The sequence below is a fragment of the Hipposideros armiger genome, unplaced genomic scaffold (assembly GCF_001890085.2).
Source record: "Hipposideros armiger isolate ML-2016 unplaced genomic scaffold, ASM189008v1 scaffold_253, whole genome shotgun sequence".
In the NCBI taxonomy this organism is placed as follows: Eukaryota; Metazoa; Chordata; class Mammalia; order Chiroptera; family Hipposideridae; genus Hipposideros; species Hipposideros armiger.
The window spans coordinates 1,312,432-1,332,362 of NW_017731603.1; the positions used below are offsets into that span (position 1 = coordinate 1,312,432).

The 19,931-nt window shown below is 43.9% G+C and overlaps 1 protein-coding gene across 1 annotated transcript; it reads right to left on the bottom strand.

Annotated features, from left to right (window-relative positions):
* Positions 1-693: 693 nt before the first annotated feature.
* On the bottom strand, positions 694-15,114 carry LOC109390006 (membrane-spanning 4-domains subfamily A member 8-like). Its single transcript, XM_019655984.1, has 7 exons — positions 14,882-15,114; positions 13,782-13,998; positions 11,708-11,836; positions 7,973-8,032; positions 6,769-6,897; positions 1,213-1,326; positions 694-1,039 (listed from the first exon to the last, which is right to left on the bottom strand). The coding sequence occupies exons 2-7, from the start codon at positions 13,995-13,997 to the stop codon at positions 932-934; spliced, it is 756 nt and encodes a 251-aa protein (XP_019511529.1). The 5' UTR covers position 13,998; positions 14,882-15,114; the 3' UTR covers positions 694-931.
* Positions 15,115-19,931: the final 4,817 nt, after the last annotated feature.

The window sequence follows — 19,931 nt, forward strand, 5'->3', positions numbered from 1 at the left end:
TCTTAACCATCGCGCCACTCGGCCGGCCCAACAGCGTGGTTTCTTAATGCACCAAAAAAACAACCAAACGCTCTCTCCTCTAATGACCCACTCAAAAGTTGCTTCCTCAACCAGACTTGTTCTCTGCTTCCCCCATCACTGCCAGAATAAAGCATCTCTCTCTGCTTTGCATTAGAGAAAACTGCCTGCACGTTGTCCCCTTTGTGAGGCCAGAAGTACCTTGAAATGAAGGGCTTTGTGTGTTCACCCTCCTCCTGCCGTGAATAGAACATTGAACATATCAGATGCTCAGTGCATATTTATTCAATGAGTGAATGATTGAAACAGTGAACTTGGGTTGTCTGCACATCTCTTCCTCTAACACACGAGCACACGCAGGTAAGCACCTGAATATGTGCACACAAAGACCCCAGAGGTGGATGCCCTAGGGAAAACCTTTTTGTTAAAATCCACTTTAAATGCCTGCCTCCTTTTGCCACGATGGTCGGATATATCTGAATGAATATTTCAGATGGAACCTTCCAGAAAGGAAGTTTAGGAAAGCAGATGTACATTTTTCTATCTTTTTGTGTTTTTCAAGAATGAATAACAATAGGACATTTTTTATGCATAAAAGTAATGTCATTTATATACAAAGCAGCTCAGATTGTTATTAAATGCATAAAATAGTCAAAATATCAACTTTTTGTTTCTTTGTGGATTTCTGGCACATTTTGAAAGAAACACCTTGAAATCAATTAACACAGTGAGAGAGTTAATAGAGGAATAGCACGAATGATCAGGCTGAATTGAATGAAGTCAGGGTGCATGCCATTGGAGAGACATTTCCCTTACATTGTCAGGGAAGGAAGAAGCTGAGTTGCAGAAGCACAGAAAAGGATGGTCTTCTGTTGGTCCCAGTGAAAGAAGCTTCTAGAGCCCTTGGCTTTGCTTAACTGGAGCCCTGGACCCCACTGGAATACGTCAGTGGTGGTGAGTTGGCTGGTTCTGGGATGACCATGGAGCTTGCCACAAAGACGTTTGGGTAGACGATGTCCACCTGGAAAACACAGGCACTAGTAAGGGTGTAAGAAGGAGCAGGTGTGCGCGGAGGCCTTTGGACATTCCGGGATTCCTCCCGCTCCTGGGCAGGAAGGGGAAGCATGAAGACCATTCTAGTTTCCACCCTCTTTGGGGCATCTTTCCACCCACTGAGGAGCCTCTAGGACTCACGTTGTTCTGTGTACAGCAGACCAGCTGGCAGCCAAAGTGGGCAGATGTGCACGCAATGCAGAACTCCAGGAGGCAGAAGATGAGCAGCACACCAGAAATAGCCATTCCAGGGACCTGGAACCAGAAGGAATAGGGGGGTCATGAGTGCTGCTCAGGAGTCCAAGGTCTGGCTCGAAGGGTGGCTCTGCAATGGACTGTGGCTATTGCTTTGAGGAAGTCCCTTAGCCTCGTGTCAGCCTCGTGGAGAAAATATCTCAACAGGTTTTTGTGAGGGTCAAGTGTGTCTGTAAGAGAATTGCTATTTTCACACTTACTATTGGTGTTCCTCTAATGGAAAGGATAGTTGTTATTTAGGGAAATGCCATGATAACGTGTTTTAGGTTTAGGGGATGAGACCTGAGGGTGTGGTCTGGAGTCAGTGAAACAGTGAAACTGTTCTGTGTAGGAAGTGAATAGAAATTTGGGAGTATGGACAAGCCACAGAGAGGAAAGTGAGATGGTTAGAGGGATAAGATGGGACTGACCAACATGGCAGGAAGGTGGAGCCCGCAGAAGAAGCATCCTGTGAGAAATTAAGACTTGACAGAACAGGGATGTCTAATCTTCAGTCATCATGGGTTTGCTGGGCTTGGATGTAAACCTCCACGATCCCTCTGAACCTTTAGAGAAAGTTGGCTGCTGAGACAACCTTCCTGGCTTATGATAGTGGCATTTTGTGGAGAGAAATAATTGGGGCTGTCTTTAGCTTAGCAAAAAGAGTCAGTGAAAGGATCCCCACTTGAACTATTTCGGTAGTAGTAGATTTCATCTAAGGACCAGGAGACATCTAAGTCCCCCTCTTGCTATTCTCCAAGAACACCTAGGAGAACGGGGTTTCCCACTGTATCTGTGGAGAGAGTTTGGGTAGAATACATTTTAATCTTAAAGGACAAAGAATGAATGACCCCAATTACCATTTAAATTCCAGTTACACAAGATGATAAATATGAGAGTAAAAGTGCAACATGGTAGGCACCAAACAAATGTTTGTCAATTCTAATTTTTAAAATGGCACTGGTAATAGTTGGCTGCTCAGAGAATTCTCCCTTTTGGAGAGACCTCTCCTTCACACTTTCCTTCTCCTCCCTCTCACCTTAGCAAGCATTTATTAAACATCTGTTTGGTACACGTGGCTGAGAAAGGATCCTGAGAGGCACAATCTAGTGAGGGAGATAGATAAGGATATAAATTATAATTTACATCAGACATGGTAAGAGCTATACCACAGCCAAAACAGTGCCCCAGGGACACTAAGGAGAGACAGATTCATTCTTACTACAAAACGTAGAGAGCGAGGGGGTAGGACAGGGTGTCCCAGGCAAAGGGAAAGACAGGATGATGATTTCTTAGTCAATGAATCACAGAAGCTTAGGGAGGAAGGGCCTCTACAAATGATGCTGGTCCTTTTCAAATGTGTTTTTAACAACAAAATTCTTTTATAAATAAAACCTTCCAATGTGAAGGGATTGGGGGGATGGGTGAAAAGGTGAAGGGATTAAGGAGTACAAATAAAAATAGTCACGGGGCTGGAAAGTACAGTATAGGGAATATAGTCAATAATATTGTAATAACTAGGTATAGTGTCAGATGGGTAGTAGACTTATTAGGATGATCACTTCATAAGTTATATAAATGTCTAATTGCTGTTATACACCTGAAACTAATATAATATTATATATCAACTGTGATTGAAAAATTAAAAAGATTTAAAAAAACCCTTCCTGAGGGGAAAGGGGTCCCTCAAGCAACATAGATATTTATTATTTGATGGGCATTAATTCATGCTTGTCGAGCCTCTGGAGTGCCCCGTCCCTGGCGTCATCATCTGCAAAGCTGTGATGAAGTCCAGCCCTCCTTGTTCAGATGGGAGGACTGAGGCCAGAGGTGGTGGGTGACTGGGGTGGGGGAGTTCTCTTCCCAAGATTAGACATTGGCAGAACTGAGATTAGAAGCCAAGTTTTCTGACTCAAAAATTACTGCTCTCTCCCACCAGGACACTGGCTGTGCTTCTGGTATTTGTTCGTTTTGGAGCCTCTCCCCATCTCCCTCTACCGTTTGCTTTCCAATTTGCTTCCTAATTTCTTACACTGGGCAATCTGTGCCTCCTTGGTAGGTTCTTTCCCAGCAGGAAAAAACACTTAATATTCTTCAGTGCCTGCCTCTCCCGGTGGGTGGGAGTAGCTGGAGCGCAGGGTGACTGAGGGTCACTTCAAATGGAAGCGAGCTGAGAGACACAGGGGAGTTGGCGCCAGATCTCTGGAGAGCAAGAAAGAATTGGCTGAGGAAGTTGGATTTTAATCCTAAAGCAACTGGGAGCCGAAAATATGTTTGGGAAGGGAAGAACTCAAGGTACTTTTGGTAAATAACATGGGCTTGGTTGAGGATAGGTTCTCTGGGGAGAGGCTTTTTGTAGGAATCTCAAAGAGAAAAGTCCTGGGGAGGCCCTTCTGATCGAATACAAATAGTAGTTAATGGCGGCCATTTGCCAAGTACAGACCATGCCTGGTGCATTCATATATTTATTTGACAAATGTTTCCGAAGTGTCAAGTACTGCCAGGCATGGTTCTAGGTATTTGAAATATGGCGGTAAATGAAACAGAAAAATATGCTCGCCTTTATGAAGCTCACATTCTAGTGGGAGGAGACAGACAGTAAGCATAAAATGTAATAGACTGGCAAATTATAGAATTTGTTAGGACATGTTTCAGGCTATGGGAAAAGTAGATTGGAGGGAGGAAGAGAGGAGTCCTGGGACAGTAGGTGGATGCTTGTGACTTTAGGTACAGTTTTTCAGGAGCCTCATCGAGAAGGTGATTTCTGAGTAATGGCCTGACGGAGGTGAGGAGGTGAGGGCGCCTTGGGGATATCGGAGGGAAGAGTATCGCAGGCAGAGGGAACATTCCAGGTCCCATGGTGGCAACACGGCTAGTGTATTTGAGGGAAGATCAAGGAAGTGAGTGTGGCTCCGTTGGAGGGAACTGGAGGGCACTGTGCCTTGAGACCACTGCAGGAATGTTGGCTCTTTCTTTTGGGGGCAGGAAATTAAAATGGACACAGTGAAGGTTTTGAGCAGAGAAGTGATCAAAACGAATCACTGGCTGCTGTGCTGTCAACAGCTTCAAGGAGACAAGGGTGGGAACAGGGAGGGCAGTTAGGGGACTGTTGAAGTGACTGAGCTGAGAGGCGGTGGTGGCTTGAGTCAGCCTGGTCATGGAGGAGCTGGTGAAAATGGCTGGGTTCTAGATGTGTTTGAAAGGTGAAACCAGCAAGATTCCCCAGGAGTTGGCTGGGTGGTATGGGAGATGGGGGGAGGGGAGGGGAGGTTAATGGTTTCACCATGGTTTTGTCCTGAGCAACTGGAAGGATACAATTGCCATCGACCAGGATAAGGAAACCCAAGAGAAAATTTGGGAAGTAAAATCTGGAGATCAGACTTGGATATATGTTAATTTCAAGATGCTGAGTGGACAATTGGATACGAGAGACTGGAGTTTGGGGGAGAGGTTTTGGCAGGAGCTGTGCATTTGGAGTCACTGTCATAGAGGAGGTGTTTCAAGTCAGCAGACTGGATGAGATTGCCAAGGCAGTGGGGGGTGCAGAGAAACAGGAGACTGAGGACTGAGCCTGAGGGATTGGGAAAAAAAGACCAACCAGCAAAGGAGACAGAGGAGAGCAGCCAGAGTGGGTGGAGGGGCGCCAGCTGCAGAGTGGAGCCAGAAGGCATGGGAAGGCCACCCACCAAAGAGGAAGAATGACTGGGGACCTCGAGCAGTGGGGGTTTTTGGAAAGGTGGGGCTGGAAATATGGTTAGAGTGGGTTCAAGAGAGATTATGAGAAGAGAGAATTGGAGACAGCGAGTATAGACAATGCTTTTAGGGATTTTTCTGCAGAGAGGGCCAGAGAAATAGGGTGGTAGCTGAAGTAGGACCCAGAGAAGGTTTGTTTGTTTGTTTGTTTGTTTGTTTGTTTGTTTGTTTTTTAAGATGAAAGAAACCAAAGAGTGTTTAAATGCTGATGGAAAAGCTCTACTAAAGGGGGGAAATTGATGCAGAAGAGAAGTGGTGGGTGGAGAGGGAGTGGGGAGAACTTGGAGGGAAAACTTTGAGTGGGGGGGGAAGGAACAGGCTCTGTTGTGAAGATGGAGAAATTGAGTTTACATGGGACTCATCTATAGCTGCACTTTTCAGCCTGGTAGCCATGAGTCCCCTGTGGCTGTTGAAGACTTGAGATGTGGCTAGTCCCAAAATCAGATATGCTGTTAAATGCAAAATACACACTGGATTTCAAAGGTGTGGCATTCAAAATGCAAAATACTGAATTAGTAAATTTTCGTATGGATTACATATTGAAATGACATTTTGGATATATTGGTTAAATAAAATGTATTATTTTTTAAGGTTTTTATTAAAATATACCTAGCATACAGTATTGTATCAGTTTCAGGTGTACACCATAGTTATCCAACATTTATATACATGAAGAAGTGATCACCATGATAAGTCCAGCAATCATTGGACCCTGTACCACGCTATCACAATATTATTGACTATGTTCCCTATGCTGTCCATTACATCCTAATGACTTACTTGTTTATACATGGAAATTTGGACCTCTTATTCCCCTTTACTTTCCCCCCTTTTTAATTTTTTTATTACAGTTGTCATTCAATATTATTTTATATTAATTTCAGGTGTATGGCCTAGTGGTTAGACATTTATACAATTTAAGGAGTGATCCCCCTGGCTAGTACCCACCTGGCACTATACATAGTTATTACGATAGCATTGACTATATTCCCTGTGCTTTACTTTACATCCCCATGATGACTATTATTGTAAATAAAATGTGTTATTAAAATTAAGTTCACCTGTTACTTTTCTTTCTTCTTTTTTCATGCAGCGACTAGAAAATTTAAAATCACATACATGGCTCACATTATATTTCTATTGGACGGTGCTGGTCTGCAGCATGGGATGGCAAATTATGGTCTGTGGGCCAAATCCTCTGTCCTGGTCTATTTTTGTAAATAAAGTTTTATCAGAACACAGCCACGCTCATTCATTTACATATTTTCTCTGGCTCCTTTCACACTCCTGGATAGGGTTCGATAGTTATAACAGAGACTGGGTAGTCTGCAAAGCTTTAAATATTTGCTCTCTGGCCCTTTACAGAAAACCTTTATCTATAATAACGGGCGGGAAGGTGAGAATGTGAGTAGAGGTGCAGGTTGGTGCGTACATGAGCATTGTCGGTATAACTGCATTTAATTCTCTCTCAACAATGTCATCAGGTAGGTACTGTTTTATAGAGGCAGAAACTAAGACTCTGAAAAGTCACGTGCTTAGCGTAACACAGCAATAACGCTACAGGTCAGGGACTTGGAACTCTGTTCTGATTCTGACAGCACCGCCTACAGTGCTTGGTGACTGAAGCTCGGTGGTCAGGCTGTTTCCAGGGATGTTCTAAACATAGCTCAAGTGGAAGCCAGAGGAACACTGGTTGAGGGGAACACTCACCACATCCTGGTAAGGATAGTTGTCAGGATAGATATATGAGGGGTTGATACTCATATCTATGATGAGGACTATGATTCCAGTCACAGAACAGATTGCACTGATGATGTTCAAGCCCAAGCTGCCACCCAGCTGAAGGAGACACAAAGGGTCAGGGTGAGAGAGGAAAACGATTACAGCTGAGGTGGTAGAGACGCACATTAAGTGTTTCTTAACGCGAATCCTCGCAACCCTAGTTTGCAGCAAGTATAGAGGTGATCCGTGCAAAAAAAGTATTTTGGTTTTTTTTTTTAGGGGGCGGTGGGCAGTAAATCGACTTTGAAGAAACCTGTGGAACAAAGTTAAACAGGCCTTTGGTGCAAGACTTCTCAGAGTCTTTAACAAGAATTATGAATCCTCCCGAGAGGGGACTACTAAATAGAGATTTCCCCAAGTTTACCTAACCATCTTCATAGAGTATCTCATGGGCAAAGTGGGCCCCAGAGTGGGAAACACTCAACCCATTTATCCCACAGGAGACAGGCAGACGACGTGGCCCCAGTGTCTTGGGATGCAACAGGCTCTGATGCTTCATGATTCTGGGCCATGTACAGAGATATGCCCAGAATTTTGAGCTTCCCTTGGGAGATTTTCAAATAGATCTCATCTGGTGTAGGGACCTACACCACCCTGGGCCATCCTGGGGCCCCTTGCCTTAGATAACCTGCTTGTGAGAGAAACAAAGGTACTTTCTTGGTTCATTGTTAGGGAACCACAAGGCCTTGTCCATGTGGGTTTGCAGAGCTTGGTTGGCTGCATGTCCCGAGGGAAGCTGGTGCCTGCAGAAACGGCAGGAGGCCAGCTCTGGGAGCTGAGGTACTCTCAGTGTCCTGCTCGGCTGGTTGGGAACCCTGGGTCCCTGGCAGCTTTGTGCCTCCTCCTGTAAGGGCCTCTTAAGAAAGTTATTCTTCTGTCTTCACCCTCTGATGTTTTAACTAAGGTGCGGCTGTGTCGCAAATCCTCTGGACTCTTTCCTGCCTGTGACTCTGGCCAGGTTTACGTGCTCCTGTACGTGAGTATGAGTGAGCATGAGTGTCAGTGCCCTGTGCCTGGTTATAAGTAGGTGCAAGGATGAGAGAGGAATTGCATGTTAGCCTTCTTTTCCCCTTTGTGTGTGTCTCTCCTGTGGGTCCCCGGCTGGGAAAGCCTGTTTCGGGATGTGACTTACCAGGCAAGTAGATCTTGGCTGCTTTTCTGCTGAGACTGAGAGGGATCCTGAAAGGATGAACTGACACAGAAGAGAGGGAGTTTAGAAAGAGGTCAGCGGTTAGGGTCCCGCAGGCTTCTGTGATTCTGGTCACACACATATTCTCTCCCACATGCTAGGCCCCTCTGCTGGGACCTCCAGCACAACACGGGAAAAAGAATAAATGAGGGAATGAATAAATGAATGAGCTGTTTTGCACCACATGACAGGATAATGAAGTGGGATGAATATAGGTTTTAAGATCCGGCAGAACTGGTTTTAAATTCTGTCTTGAAACTCATATAATCTTGGGTAAGTTATTTATTTCTCTAGGTCTCTATTTCCTCATTTAAAAAATGGGAAAAACTATATGTCATTGTCATGAGATAATGAGTGCCTTGCATCTGGCATTTGGTATATCTTGCACATAGTAGATACTGTACATAGTAGATACTCAATAAAGTTACTTCTTTCTTTGTCATTTATTTTCCCATATACACATCTTGCGGGCTTCCCCTCTTTATCTCAGGATTCAATCAGGCCTGGGGGCTCTGGAAGGAAGAGGTAAGGGACCAGTATCTCCACTGCTTTTAGGTGGAGCCCTTGCCTGCCTATGCATCTCGGTGAGTACCTTTTAGCTAATCAGAAAAATGCTGCATCTCTAGAAGGCTGAACATCAAATATGAGGACAATGGGGTAGATTGTGTACATTTATGTCAACACTGCTCTTCTGTGGGCATAGTGGCTCATGGGATCACCTGCTGTCAGTCTGAGAGGCTAGGGTTTAATAAGAGCTTCACGGAGCACTAACTGAAATCCTTTTTTTTTTAAAAAGATTTTATTGGGGAATTGGGGGAGGGGAATAGTGTTGGGGAATCGGGGAAGGGGAACAGACAAGTTGCTGTCCTTTTGTTCTTCAGTCTAGTTGTGGAGGACGTTGCTTTACTTGCCCATGTTGGTATTATCATTGTGCTCTTCCTGGGCGAGGCAGTCACTTGCTGGCCATTGAACAGCCGCTCATAGCGGCTCACGGCAGCTCATGAAAGTGCACACCAGCTGCTGGCCAGCCCCACTGCAGCCTATGCCATCACCGGCAACCCATGGCAGCCCAGCTCCAGGTTGAGCTGTTGTTCAGCATCTTAGCTGTAGAGGACACAACATCACTGGCCCTCATGTGGGATTTGAACCAGGGCCCTGCTGCTCAGAGCTGGCGTCCCAAGCCAACTCCTAACCAATGCGCCAATCGGCCGGCCCCTGAAGTGCTTTTTTAACATTGCCTGACTTAACTGCATGATGGCCCATCAAGCACTATTATTATTCCCATTTTACAGATGGGTGGACTGAGGTTTACAGATTTTATTTTAAATAGCTCACCTAAGACCATCCAGCAAATAGCAGAGTTGGGAATCAAATCCATGTAGTTGCTCCAGGTCCAAATCCTTAACCCTCATCCTATAATCCCTTCCTTTCATGGCAGATGCACATGCCATGGAGTGGAAATGGGTATTTACAGTGAAATCTTACTCTAGCTGCCTATGCCTTCGAAGGGGAATGCCATTTTTCCTGTAAATGGACAAATACATCTCAATCTTACACTCTTCAGTGTAGAGAGACTTGATGAGGAAGGAAGGGAACAAAAGGCTGGACTTCTGATGCCCCGGCTGGTCCTTTTGAGGTGTCAAAGGAGACGGGGCTTTGGTTGGAGGAAGACATTCATGATCTTTAGGAAATAAAAAGAGTCGAGAAGGCAGCAAAGAGCAAGGCTGCCCTGCAGAGAAAAGGGGATGGATCATGAGGGCTGACGGGAGCTGAGTGACCTGGCGGAAGGTGAGATGGCCCGCAAGGCATTTGAGACGCTCAGGCAGCCACTGGGCACTTAAGGATACTCACAAGCATCTAACACTCAATGGCAGTTGTTCTGTGGCTATGGTGTTAGTCCTCTCCATTGCCCCAAGCTCCACTAAAGTCTGTCAGACACAGGTGCCTGTGGTTGAGGGGAAGAATAAAGGCTGAGTCTGGACCAAACAGAGAGAAGACCTCAGCCTCAGAAGATGAGACACGAACGGGAACAAAAAAGAGCAGGTGCTCAAACAAAAACGCTCCCAAGAACATAAGTCCTGCCATTTTGCAGACGATGTGTGTGTATGAGGGTGGGGGTAACTCTAGGCTATTTTATTTAAATCTCATGGGATAGGGTGACTTGGCTGACATCCAGGTTACTCTGGAGTTCTGTTACTTGTGAGAAAAGTTGCATTTGAGTCATAGATAGGTGTGTGAGTCAAGTGACAGACTGTAGAACATCAGGGAGGAAAAGGAGATGGGTGGTGGAGAGGGGAGGAGAAGAAGGGATCGAGTGTGCTCCCGTGTGTGTGTGTGTGTGTGTGTGTGTGTGTGTGTGTGTGCAGGAGGGAGGACATAAAGAGCGTGCAAAACAGTTATAAAAGCAATACATTGGAGAAGAGAAAGGACCTGTGGTTCTTAACCTTTTATGGAGTCACAGATCACCCTGAGAATCTGATAAAAGCTACTGACTTTTCCAGAAAAAAACAAAACAACAAACACATCTAAGATACCAAATGTTTTGCCATAATGGGGACCCTGAAGCTGATTTGTGACTCTAGGTTGGGTCCCCACTGCTTAATGACTGTTCTGTGGCGGGGCAGCCACTCTTAACCATTGGTGGAAATGTTTTTCTCCTGGAGCTCAGGCTGTGGGCCGATGCTGAACAACACTTGAAGGCTATTCCCAATGCATCTTTTTACACATGGGCGTTTTTGTGTAAATTAGAAAAGGTGCCACCTCTAGGCTGATCAACTAGAAAGAGGTTCCCTGATCTCTGAGGTGGGCCAGCTAGAAAAAGCGTCTACTCTGGAGGTTTGCACCTTGCAGGGTTGTCACTTCGTGTTATGAGCTGAATCGTGTCCTTTCAAAATTCATCTTTTGAAGGCCTAACCCCCAGTACCTCAGAATATGACTGTACAGATGGCCCTGGACTTATGAGGTTTGATCTAGGATTTTTCAACTCTATGATGGTGTGAAAGTGTCCAATTCAGTAGAAACTGTCCTTTGAATTTTGATCTTTTCCTGGGCTAGCGAAATGTTGGACAGTGGCAGTGAGCCACAGCTCTCAGGCAGCCATGTGATCATGAGGGAAAACAACTGATACTCTACAGTGTAGTATTCAATGCATGTTTGACTTACGTATTTTTAATTTACATTGGGTTTATTGGGATGGAACCCTATCATAAGTTGAGGAGCATCTGTATTTGGAGACAGGACCTTTAAAGAGGTGATTAAGGTTAACTGAGGTCCAATGGGTGGGCCCTAATCCAATATGACTGGTGTTCTTATAAGAAGAGATATGAGGACACAGACACACAGACACCATGTGAAGACACAGGGAAGAACACACCCATCTACAGTCCAAGAAGAGAGGCCTCAGAAGAAACAACCCTGCTGACACCTTGACCTTGGTCTTCCAGCCTCCAGAACCATGAGATAATAAATGTCTGTTGTTTAGCCACACTGTCTGTGGCATTTGTTATGGTGGCCCGAGTAGACTAATATGACTGGAGAAAAAGGCCTGAGCTGGATTCACACCCCACATGCTCTCTGGGCTGGAAAACTTCTGCAACAAACTACACAACTTGACACAGTGGTCCTGAGTGTGTTGGCCATTTCTGGAAACTCACTTGCAGGGTGACTCACATTACTTACCCAGATGCCTCCCCAGAAGGGAAAGCCTGCGTAGAATGAGACGGCTGTATAGTAGTAGTACCTGGAAATGTGGGTCCCCATGACAGAGCCGAGGCCGATGTGTATCAGGCCAATGAGGATCTGGATGGCCTGTCAGGACAGAACCACAAGCTGAGACCTTTGTTTCTGAAGCTGGCTCCTGCACACCACCCCCCACTTCCTTCCTGCCTCCATTTTATTTTAATGAATCTTTTGTCTTCTTGGTCTAAAAAGTAATATGGAAAACATAAAAATGAAATAAAAACTTCCCATAATTTCCCCCCACTCAGAGAAAACAACCACTTATATTTTGGTGTTTAACCTTCCATTATTATTTTGCAATACGTGTATATACTTTGATAATACGCAATGACTCCACATATTTAACTTAACATTTTATCATGAAGACGTCCCCATGGTATTAACTGTTCTTCAAACATATGCTTTATAAGGGTTGCCCAGATTCTGTCATGCCGATGTCCTGTGGAGCAGATGGGCCAGAGATACCAAGCAGGTAAGATTGTCTCTGTTTTCATATTATAAAGTAACACTGGGATAAGCATCCTTACAGGTAAATCTTTCTGCTCATCTCTTATTTCTTTGGGGTATTGTTATGGATTGACTTATGTCTGCCTCCACCCCATCAAATTAATATGTTGACGTTCTAGCCCCCTGTCCCTCAAAATGTGACCTTATTTGGAAATAGGGTTGCTGCAAGTATATTTAGGTAACATGAGGTATATTGGAGTAGGGTGGTCCCTAATCCTATATACTGCTGTCCTTTTAAAGAGGATGCCATGTGAAGAGACACACATGCACACTGGAGAATGCCAAGCCTGCAGGTATGCTGCTACAAGCCAGGGACCTCACAGAAGCTGGGAGAGAGACCTGGAACACATCCTCCCCCAGCGCTGTCAGAGGGAGCATGGCCCTGTGGACACCTTGATTACAAACTTTGGCTTCCAGAATCGTGGGACAGTACATTTCTGTTGTTCTAAGCCACCCAGTTTGTAGTACTTTGTTGTGGCGGCCCTGGGAAACTAATGTAATTCTTACCCAAATGGTATACTACAAACATGGCAGTGAATACAACTATAGTATGTCCTTAAATTTGCACCAATGGTGTCAAATTATAAGGAATGTCTGACTTTATTATTTATTTTTCCATTAATGATATATCTTGGGCTGTATGTCCATATCATAACATAAGGAGCTTTCTTTTTATAGCTCCACACATTTCATTCTTTGGATGTACAATACACTGATTTAACAAGTATTATATTGATGGCTATTTTGGTTGTTTCCATTCTTGTGCTATCACACAGCATGGTGCAATAAATAAACTCATACGTATCACATTTCTTGTGTGCCCAGCCGTATCTGCAGGACAGAGTCTCAGAAATAGCATTATTGGGTATTTTAATTTATGTATTTATTTTATTGGGTATTTTTAAATTTGGCAGATACAAGTCACTCTCCATACAGGCTGTATCGATTGACACTCCCATGAGCAATGTATAAATGTGGTGGAGCTAGGATTTGAGCTCAGGCAGCCTGGGTCAGAGTCCGTGCTTATCATCATTAGGCTATGCAATGAAACAGGCCTCCCTTTGCCCTACACGGGACAGCCTTTCAGGGGCAACGTCTTCATGAACTCTTATTTTGTTGGTTGTCTAACCCACTTTTGTTCCTGTTTGGCAACAATTCTTTTCAAACACATTGGGTTTAGACTCCACCTTGTAGATCGCAGGACCCATTTTCTCCCAGAGGCCACACAGATCAGCATGGGTACTGGCAACAGGACCAATGTTCCCATTTACTGCTTTGTTATTGCTTTTTTTTCTGTTTCCTAAAATGCCTAAGTTAGAAAGGACAAGGTCCCACACCGAGGCCCTGGTGATGCTGCACAGCCGAGTTTTCTAATAGACCTGGGTTTGGCGAGGCCGCGTCAGCTCCAACCCTGCTCGCTGGATTTGGAATTTCTGTATTTCTCAACCTCCTCTCTCCTCTGACTCCAGCCATGTGACCCCGGCCTGCAGTGCAAAATCTCACTTACCCCTAAGACTTTGCCTTCTTTCAAAACTTTCTGGGCGGGTTGCACACACACAGGTGGCTGCATGCCAGGTGGGTTCCCAGGAATTAGGTGGACTTGGGGCTGGTTGCTCGGGTACAGGGGTATCTGAGTCATGCCCCCTGGGATCACAGGATACCTGTTGTGGGGTCCCGCCATAAACACAGAATTGGCCATGGAGCCTGCCTGCTGCGAACTCATGCTGTTAAAAAAGAAATGTGATATTTTGTGAGGGGTGAAAAGGATAATTATTGCATTGTTTTGTACACCTGAAACTAATAATAATAATAACAGTAATAATAATAATAATAATAATAATAATAAAATAAATGTGATAGAGCCATCCCTCACATATGCACTAATGCTTACATTGAAAAAGGACTTTGGCTTTCATGAACTTGTTTGAGCATCTCAACCCCCCTATGAGTTTCTTACTCCTCTTTTAGAGATATTAGATACCAGTTATAGGGCAGTTACGAAGTGCCACACAGTCAGTGCTTCACAAATACATTTCCTTTATTCCTCACACTTGCCCAGTTTTACAGATAAGAAAAGTAAGGCCCAAGCAAGGTAAGCACTGTGGAGGGCAAAGGCTGTGTCTTTTTCATTTTTTGTATCTCTCCTCTTGCCCAGTTAGCACGGTGTTTTGCATACAGAAGTACTTTCTGATAATAAAACTTCAGAGCTGGAAAGTCTCCTGGAGAACATTGAGTTCAAGTCTGTCAATTTCTGAAAAAATAAACTGAGGCTGGGAGAGCGGACGTGAATTCCCCCAGGCCCCAGTCATATAAATATTAGTTAAATGGAGATCATTATCCTCAAAGGAAGCCCGTTGTCAGTGCAGTATACATTCATTGGGTCTCCCATGCTGCTCAATTTTCTTGTGAATTCTGTCTGGTTTAAAATTGTTTTTCTTCTTTTTCTTTTTCTTTCTTTTTTTCTGGACAGACCTCAAAAAGCTAGTACAATCAACCCTGCCATTGGCTCTACCCCCACACCCAGATTCATCATAAGTTTCATTTGGCAGAAAAACCTTATCAGCATCCTTCAGTTACCATAGAAACCATTAGATTAAGCATACTCACTTTGCTCTCCCAGTGGCTAGGTCTGTCTTGCCCCTCTTTCCTGTATGCAACCTGTTTTTCCCGAGACAATGAATGCACTGGGTTCGGTTGGTTGGGCGATATATTTAGAAAGATCCAAAGTCCTCTTCATTTTCTCCTAGGGGCAGGACAGGTTACCAGCTGCTCAGAGCTCGGCTTCCCCGCCCATGTTTACTTCCTGTTTTGGCCAAGGAGCTAGTTAAATGCAGCTCAGTTGCGTTAGTGCTTAAGAGCTCTCTGCGTGGAGAAGAAAGGGTTGTGCTTGGTGCTCTGGGAGACGCAGGAACAAACTGGGTGCTCAGGGGTAATGTACATAGCTGTGTTGCAAGACAGAATGACATAAACGCTACAGGACCGAAACCAGAGCCCCTGCAGGAGAACAGAGGAGAAGCTGGTTTATTGGATTTGAAGAGATTAAGGAAGACTTCAGACAGAAGGCGAAAATTTGAAATCAATCAACTGCATGAGAAAAGGGTAGTCACAGCATGGGAAATGAGAATTGCCATCCATTTAAGTCTACTTTTATCTGAGTCAGAGCCTGTAGAAAACCGGGAAACACCCATGGGTGGGCACCCAATGTACCACGTGAGCTGCACAGACAAAATGTGCAAGAACTGCCGTTCCAGGCAATAGGTGTCTTGATAGAATAGTTCACGACACATTTACCTTTGCATTCCTATTGGCATGTAATAGGCGTTAAACAAATGCCTACTGAATGAACAAACGAAGCTGATGACATGGATAGAACTTTGTGAAAGGGTCAACAGAAAGAATCTAATTACAGGTAGAGGGTATGGAGGGGGGCAAAGGCACGGAGGACAGAAGGCATAAGATATATTTTGGGTGTGGCAAATAGTGGTTGAAGCATTTTGTGGGTGAAGGACATTGAAATAAATAAGGATGAAAAGGTAGTTGGGGTCAAACTTTATGTCTATCACCACTTTTTTTTTAAAAGATTTTATTGGGGAATTCGGGGAGGGGAACAGGGTTGGGGAATCGGGGAAGGGAAACAGAGAAGTCGCTGTCCTTTTGTTCTTCAGTCTAGTGGTGGAGGATGTCGCTTCACTGGCCCATGTTGGTATTATCGTTGGGCTCTTCCTGGGTGAGGCAGTTGCTTGCTGGCCTTTGGACAGCCACTCACGGTGGCTCACAGCAGCTCACGCTGGCTGCCAGCCACTCATGGTAGCTTACAGCAGCCCACTGCAATAGAGGCTGCAGCCTATGCTGTCACCAGCGACTCACAGCAGGCTAGCTCCAGGTCGAGATGTTGTCCAGCATCTTAGCTATAGAGGGTGCAGCGTCATTTGCCCTCATGTGGGATCCAAACTAGGGTCCTGCTGCTTGGAGCTGGCATCCCACGCCAACTGCTAACCAATGCGTCATTCAGCCAGCTCTATCATCACTTTTATTTTTTATTGTTAGTTTCAGGTGTACAGAACAATGCAATAGTTATCCTTTTCACCCTTCAGACAGAAACAACCCCCCTCCCCCATCTACTGCCCTCCCATCCCCGATATCATACTTATCTATTATAATTCTATTGACTCCATTCCCACACTCTACTCCACATCCTATCACCACTTTTTTGATTCAACATCTGGATCTTTGTTCCACAATTTTTAAGAGTTCTTTATGTATTAGGGTTATTAACTCTTCATCTGTGATATATTTTCTCCAAGTTTGACAACGCCTTTTGATTTTGTTGTTGGTGTTATTTTTAGCATGCAAATGAAAAGAATTATGTAGTACAATTGATCAATCTTTTGCTACAGCATGTAATTTTATATTTTTCCAAAGGCTACTTGGTTGTCCCAGCACCAGTAAATAGTCTGTCTTTAATTCAGTGACTTAAAATGCCATCTTTGTTACATGTTAAATTTCTATGTATTTTTTGTTCCAATTCTGGTCTGTCTCTTCGACTACACTGGTCTATTACCTATCCATGTGTTAGTTTCATAATGTTTTTTTTTAACATTTTTAATTAAAAATATAGCTAACATACAATATTATATTAGTTTCAGGGGTACACCATAGTTATTCAACATTTGAATTCCTAAAGAAGTGATCACCATGATAAATCCAACAACCATCTGACACTATACCATGCTATCATAATACTATTGACTATATTTCCTATGCTGTACATTACATCCCCATGAATAATTTGTTTTGTACTTGGAAATTTGGATCTCTTATTCCCCTTCATCTTCCCCCCTCCTTTTAAAAATTTTCTATTACAGTTGACATTCAGTATTATTTTATATTAATTTCAAGTGTACAGCATAGTGGTTAGACATTTATATAATTTAAGAAATGATACCACTGATTAGCCTAGTACCCACCTGCTGTCTCCCTTAAGGTTCAGCCCCTGGTAAAACCTCATGCAGTATGCAAGTTGGGTGAGGCAGGGTCTCAGGGAGTCACTAAAGCAGGAAGAGTTGTGGTAAGCAGGTTAATGTAAATTATGATTTGGTGCCAGTGCTGAGCCTGGGGCTACTCAGCAAAAGTCTCAGAGCACACTGAGGACAGTTACTGCTGGCCTGGGGCCCACAGACTCTGATAGTTTCCCAGGAAAGAGTGCAATGTGGGTGGGGCTGGTTGGTCCCCAAGAAAGTGCCTCTGGCATTGGGGGAGTTGGGTGGGGCAGGATCCCAGGGAGTCAGATAGGTGGAGCAGCAGAGCTCACCAGACCAATCAGATTCAGTTTTGGCCGTGTAAGGGAAGGGCTCAACACAAGAAAGATGGCGCCTGCCTTCGGCTGCATGGGAGGAAGACCCAACACAGAGAAAATGTCAACTGTCTTCCAGCCCTCGCCTCACAGCCATACACCTCAGTTTGCCCCCATATGCCTCTGACACCTCCCAAGTCACTATCCCTCTACCGGAGCCCAGGGTAAGTTCCTGAGAGTGAGTGAGTCTGTGCATGGGCCCTTTAGTGGATACCTCAGTTTCCCATAGCCTTCCATCTCACCGGGATGGTCGGAATCCCCATTGTTTTTCACAGTGAGATATTGTGGAAGCTCCTCTTCCCGGCACTAATACACTGGGCTGGATAGCTTGGGGTGGGGCTGGGGTGCCTTGCTCCTCTGAGGGAACCTCTGCTGCCAAGATATCCCTCCTTATTTTCAACTGCCACACGGAGGCTTGGAGCCAGCCCGTTTCCTGTCTCCACCCCTCATACCAGCCTTGACGTGGCTTCTTTTTTATATCCTTAGTTATAAAACTTCTGTTCAGCTAGACTTCAGTTGGTTCTCTAGGTTTATTGTTCTATGATTTAGTGGTAATTTTAATGTGTTCAGGGAAGAAAAAAGACAAGAGTATTTATGTACTCTGCCATCTTGGATCTCCAATAATGTTTTAATCAGAGGCTTTGTAGTATGTTTTAATGTCAGATAGGCTAGTCTCTGCTCAGAATTTTTTCCTTTTCATTATTTTTCTGGTTATTCTTGCATGTTTCTTTTCCCATATAAATTTTATTTATTTTTATTTATTTTATTTTATTATTTTTTATTAAAAAAATTTTTTTTATTAGCTGAGCCATCCTGCCACCTGTTGGCAGCTCAGCAGCAGCTCAGCTGGGGCTGGGACTTGAACCGCTGTTGCTCAGAACTCACACTCTTGAGCGAGCTCTTAACCAACTGAGCCACTCGGCCAGCCCCCGTATAAATTTTAGTATTAATTTATATTAATTAATACAAATAAAATACTGGGTTGTCGGAAAAGTCATGACGCATGTTTGCGACAGATGGTACTAGTTCATTTTTGGAAGTACTAGAGTCAGTCACATCTATGTTATTGTATGTCATTTGACAACTGACAGTTCTAGCTTCATTCTAAAACAAAATTGAGCAATTTGGTTGAATTTTGGAGATTTTACAACAAGTTGAAGATGGAAGACCGAACTGTGCATTTTTGTCATATTTTACTGTTTTACTTCCATAAAGGGAAGAACGCGTGTCAAGATTATGAAAAGTTGCATATAGTTTACGGTGACAATGCTCTACAAGAACGTCAGTGCCAACAATGGTTCATGAAATTCCGTGCTGGTGATTTTGATCTCAACGACACCACTCCTCAGTCAGGGAGGCCCACCGAGGTTGATGATGACAAAATAAAGGCATTGATTGAGTCAAACCCATGTTACATGACACGAGAGATTGCAGAAACATTTAACATCCATCATTCAAGTGTTTATGACCACATGAAGAAGCTGGGATATGTAAGCAAGCTCGATATTTGGGTTCCTCATGACCTCAAAGAAGTTCATTTGAAGGCGCTTATAAACATCTGCAATATGCTCGTTAAACGTGAGGAAAACGATCTTTTTTTTGAAGCCATTGGTGACTGGTGTTAAGAAGTGGATTGTTTACAACAATGTGGTGCACAAACAGTCTTGGTCCTGACATGATGATTCACCTCAAACGACATCGAAAGCTGACATTCATCAGAGGAAGTTTATGCTCTCAGTGTGGTGGGATTTTAAAGGTGTTGTGTTTTTTTTAATTTTTAAATTTTATTTATTTATTTATTTATTTATTTATTTATTTATTTATTTATTTATTATTTTTTTTAGTTGAGCCATCCTGCCACCTGTTGGCAGCTCAGCTCGGGCCGGACTCGAATTGCTGTTGCTCAGAGCTCAAACCTTTGAGCGAGCTCTTAACCAACTGAGCCACTCAGCCGACCCTCGGTGTTGTGTTTTTTGAGCTCCTACCAAGTAACCAAACAATCAATTTCAATGTGTACTTTTGGCAGTTGGATAGTGTGAATGAGTCCATCATCCAAAAACGTCCAGAACTTGTTAATTGTAAAGGAGTTGTGTTCCATCACAACAACGCGAGACCACACACAAGTTTGATCACCCATCAAAAATTATTGGAAGCTGAAACTAATTCTAAAAAATGTGTATTTCACAATAAAAAATAATTTTAAAAAATTATTGGAGCTTGGATGGGATGTATTGGTACACCCACCATACTCGCCTGACCTTGCGCCGTCAGACTTTCACTTGTTTCTCTGTCTTCAAAACTCCT

Coding starts and splice junctions, on each gene's coding strand:
- LOC109390006 (XM_019655984.1), bottom strand. CDS start 13,997: ATGAGTTCGCAGCAGGCAGGCTCCATGGCCAATTCTGTGTTTATGGCG. Junction 11,837..13,781: donor AAGAAGGCAAAGTCTTAGGG/GTAAGTGAGATT, acceptor CTGTCCTGACAG/GCCATCCAGATCCTCATTGG. Junction 8,033..11,707: donor CCTTCTGGGGAGGCATCTGG/GTAAGTAATGTG, acceptor CTTCTGTGTCAG/TTCATCCTTTCAGGATCCCT.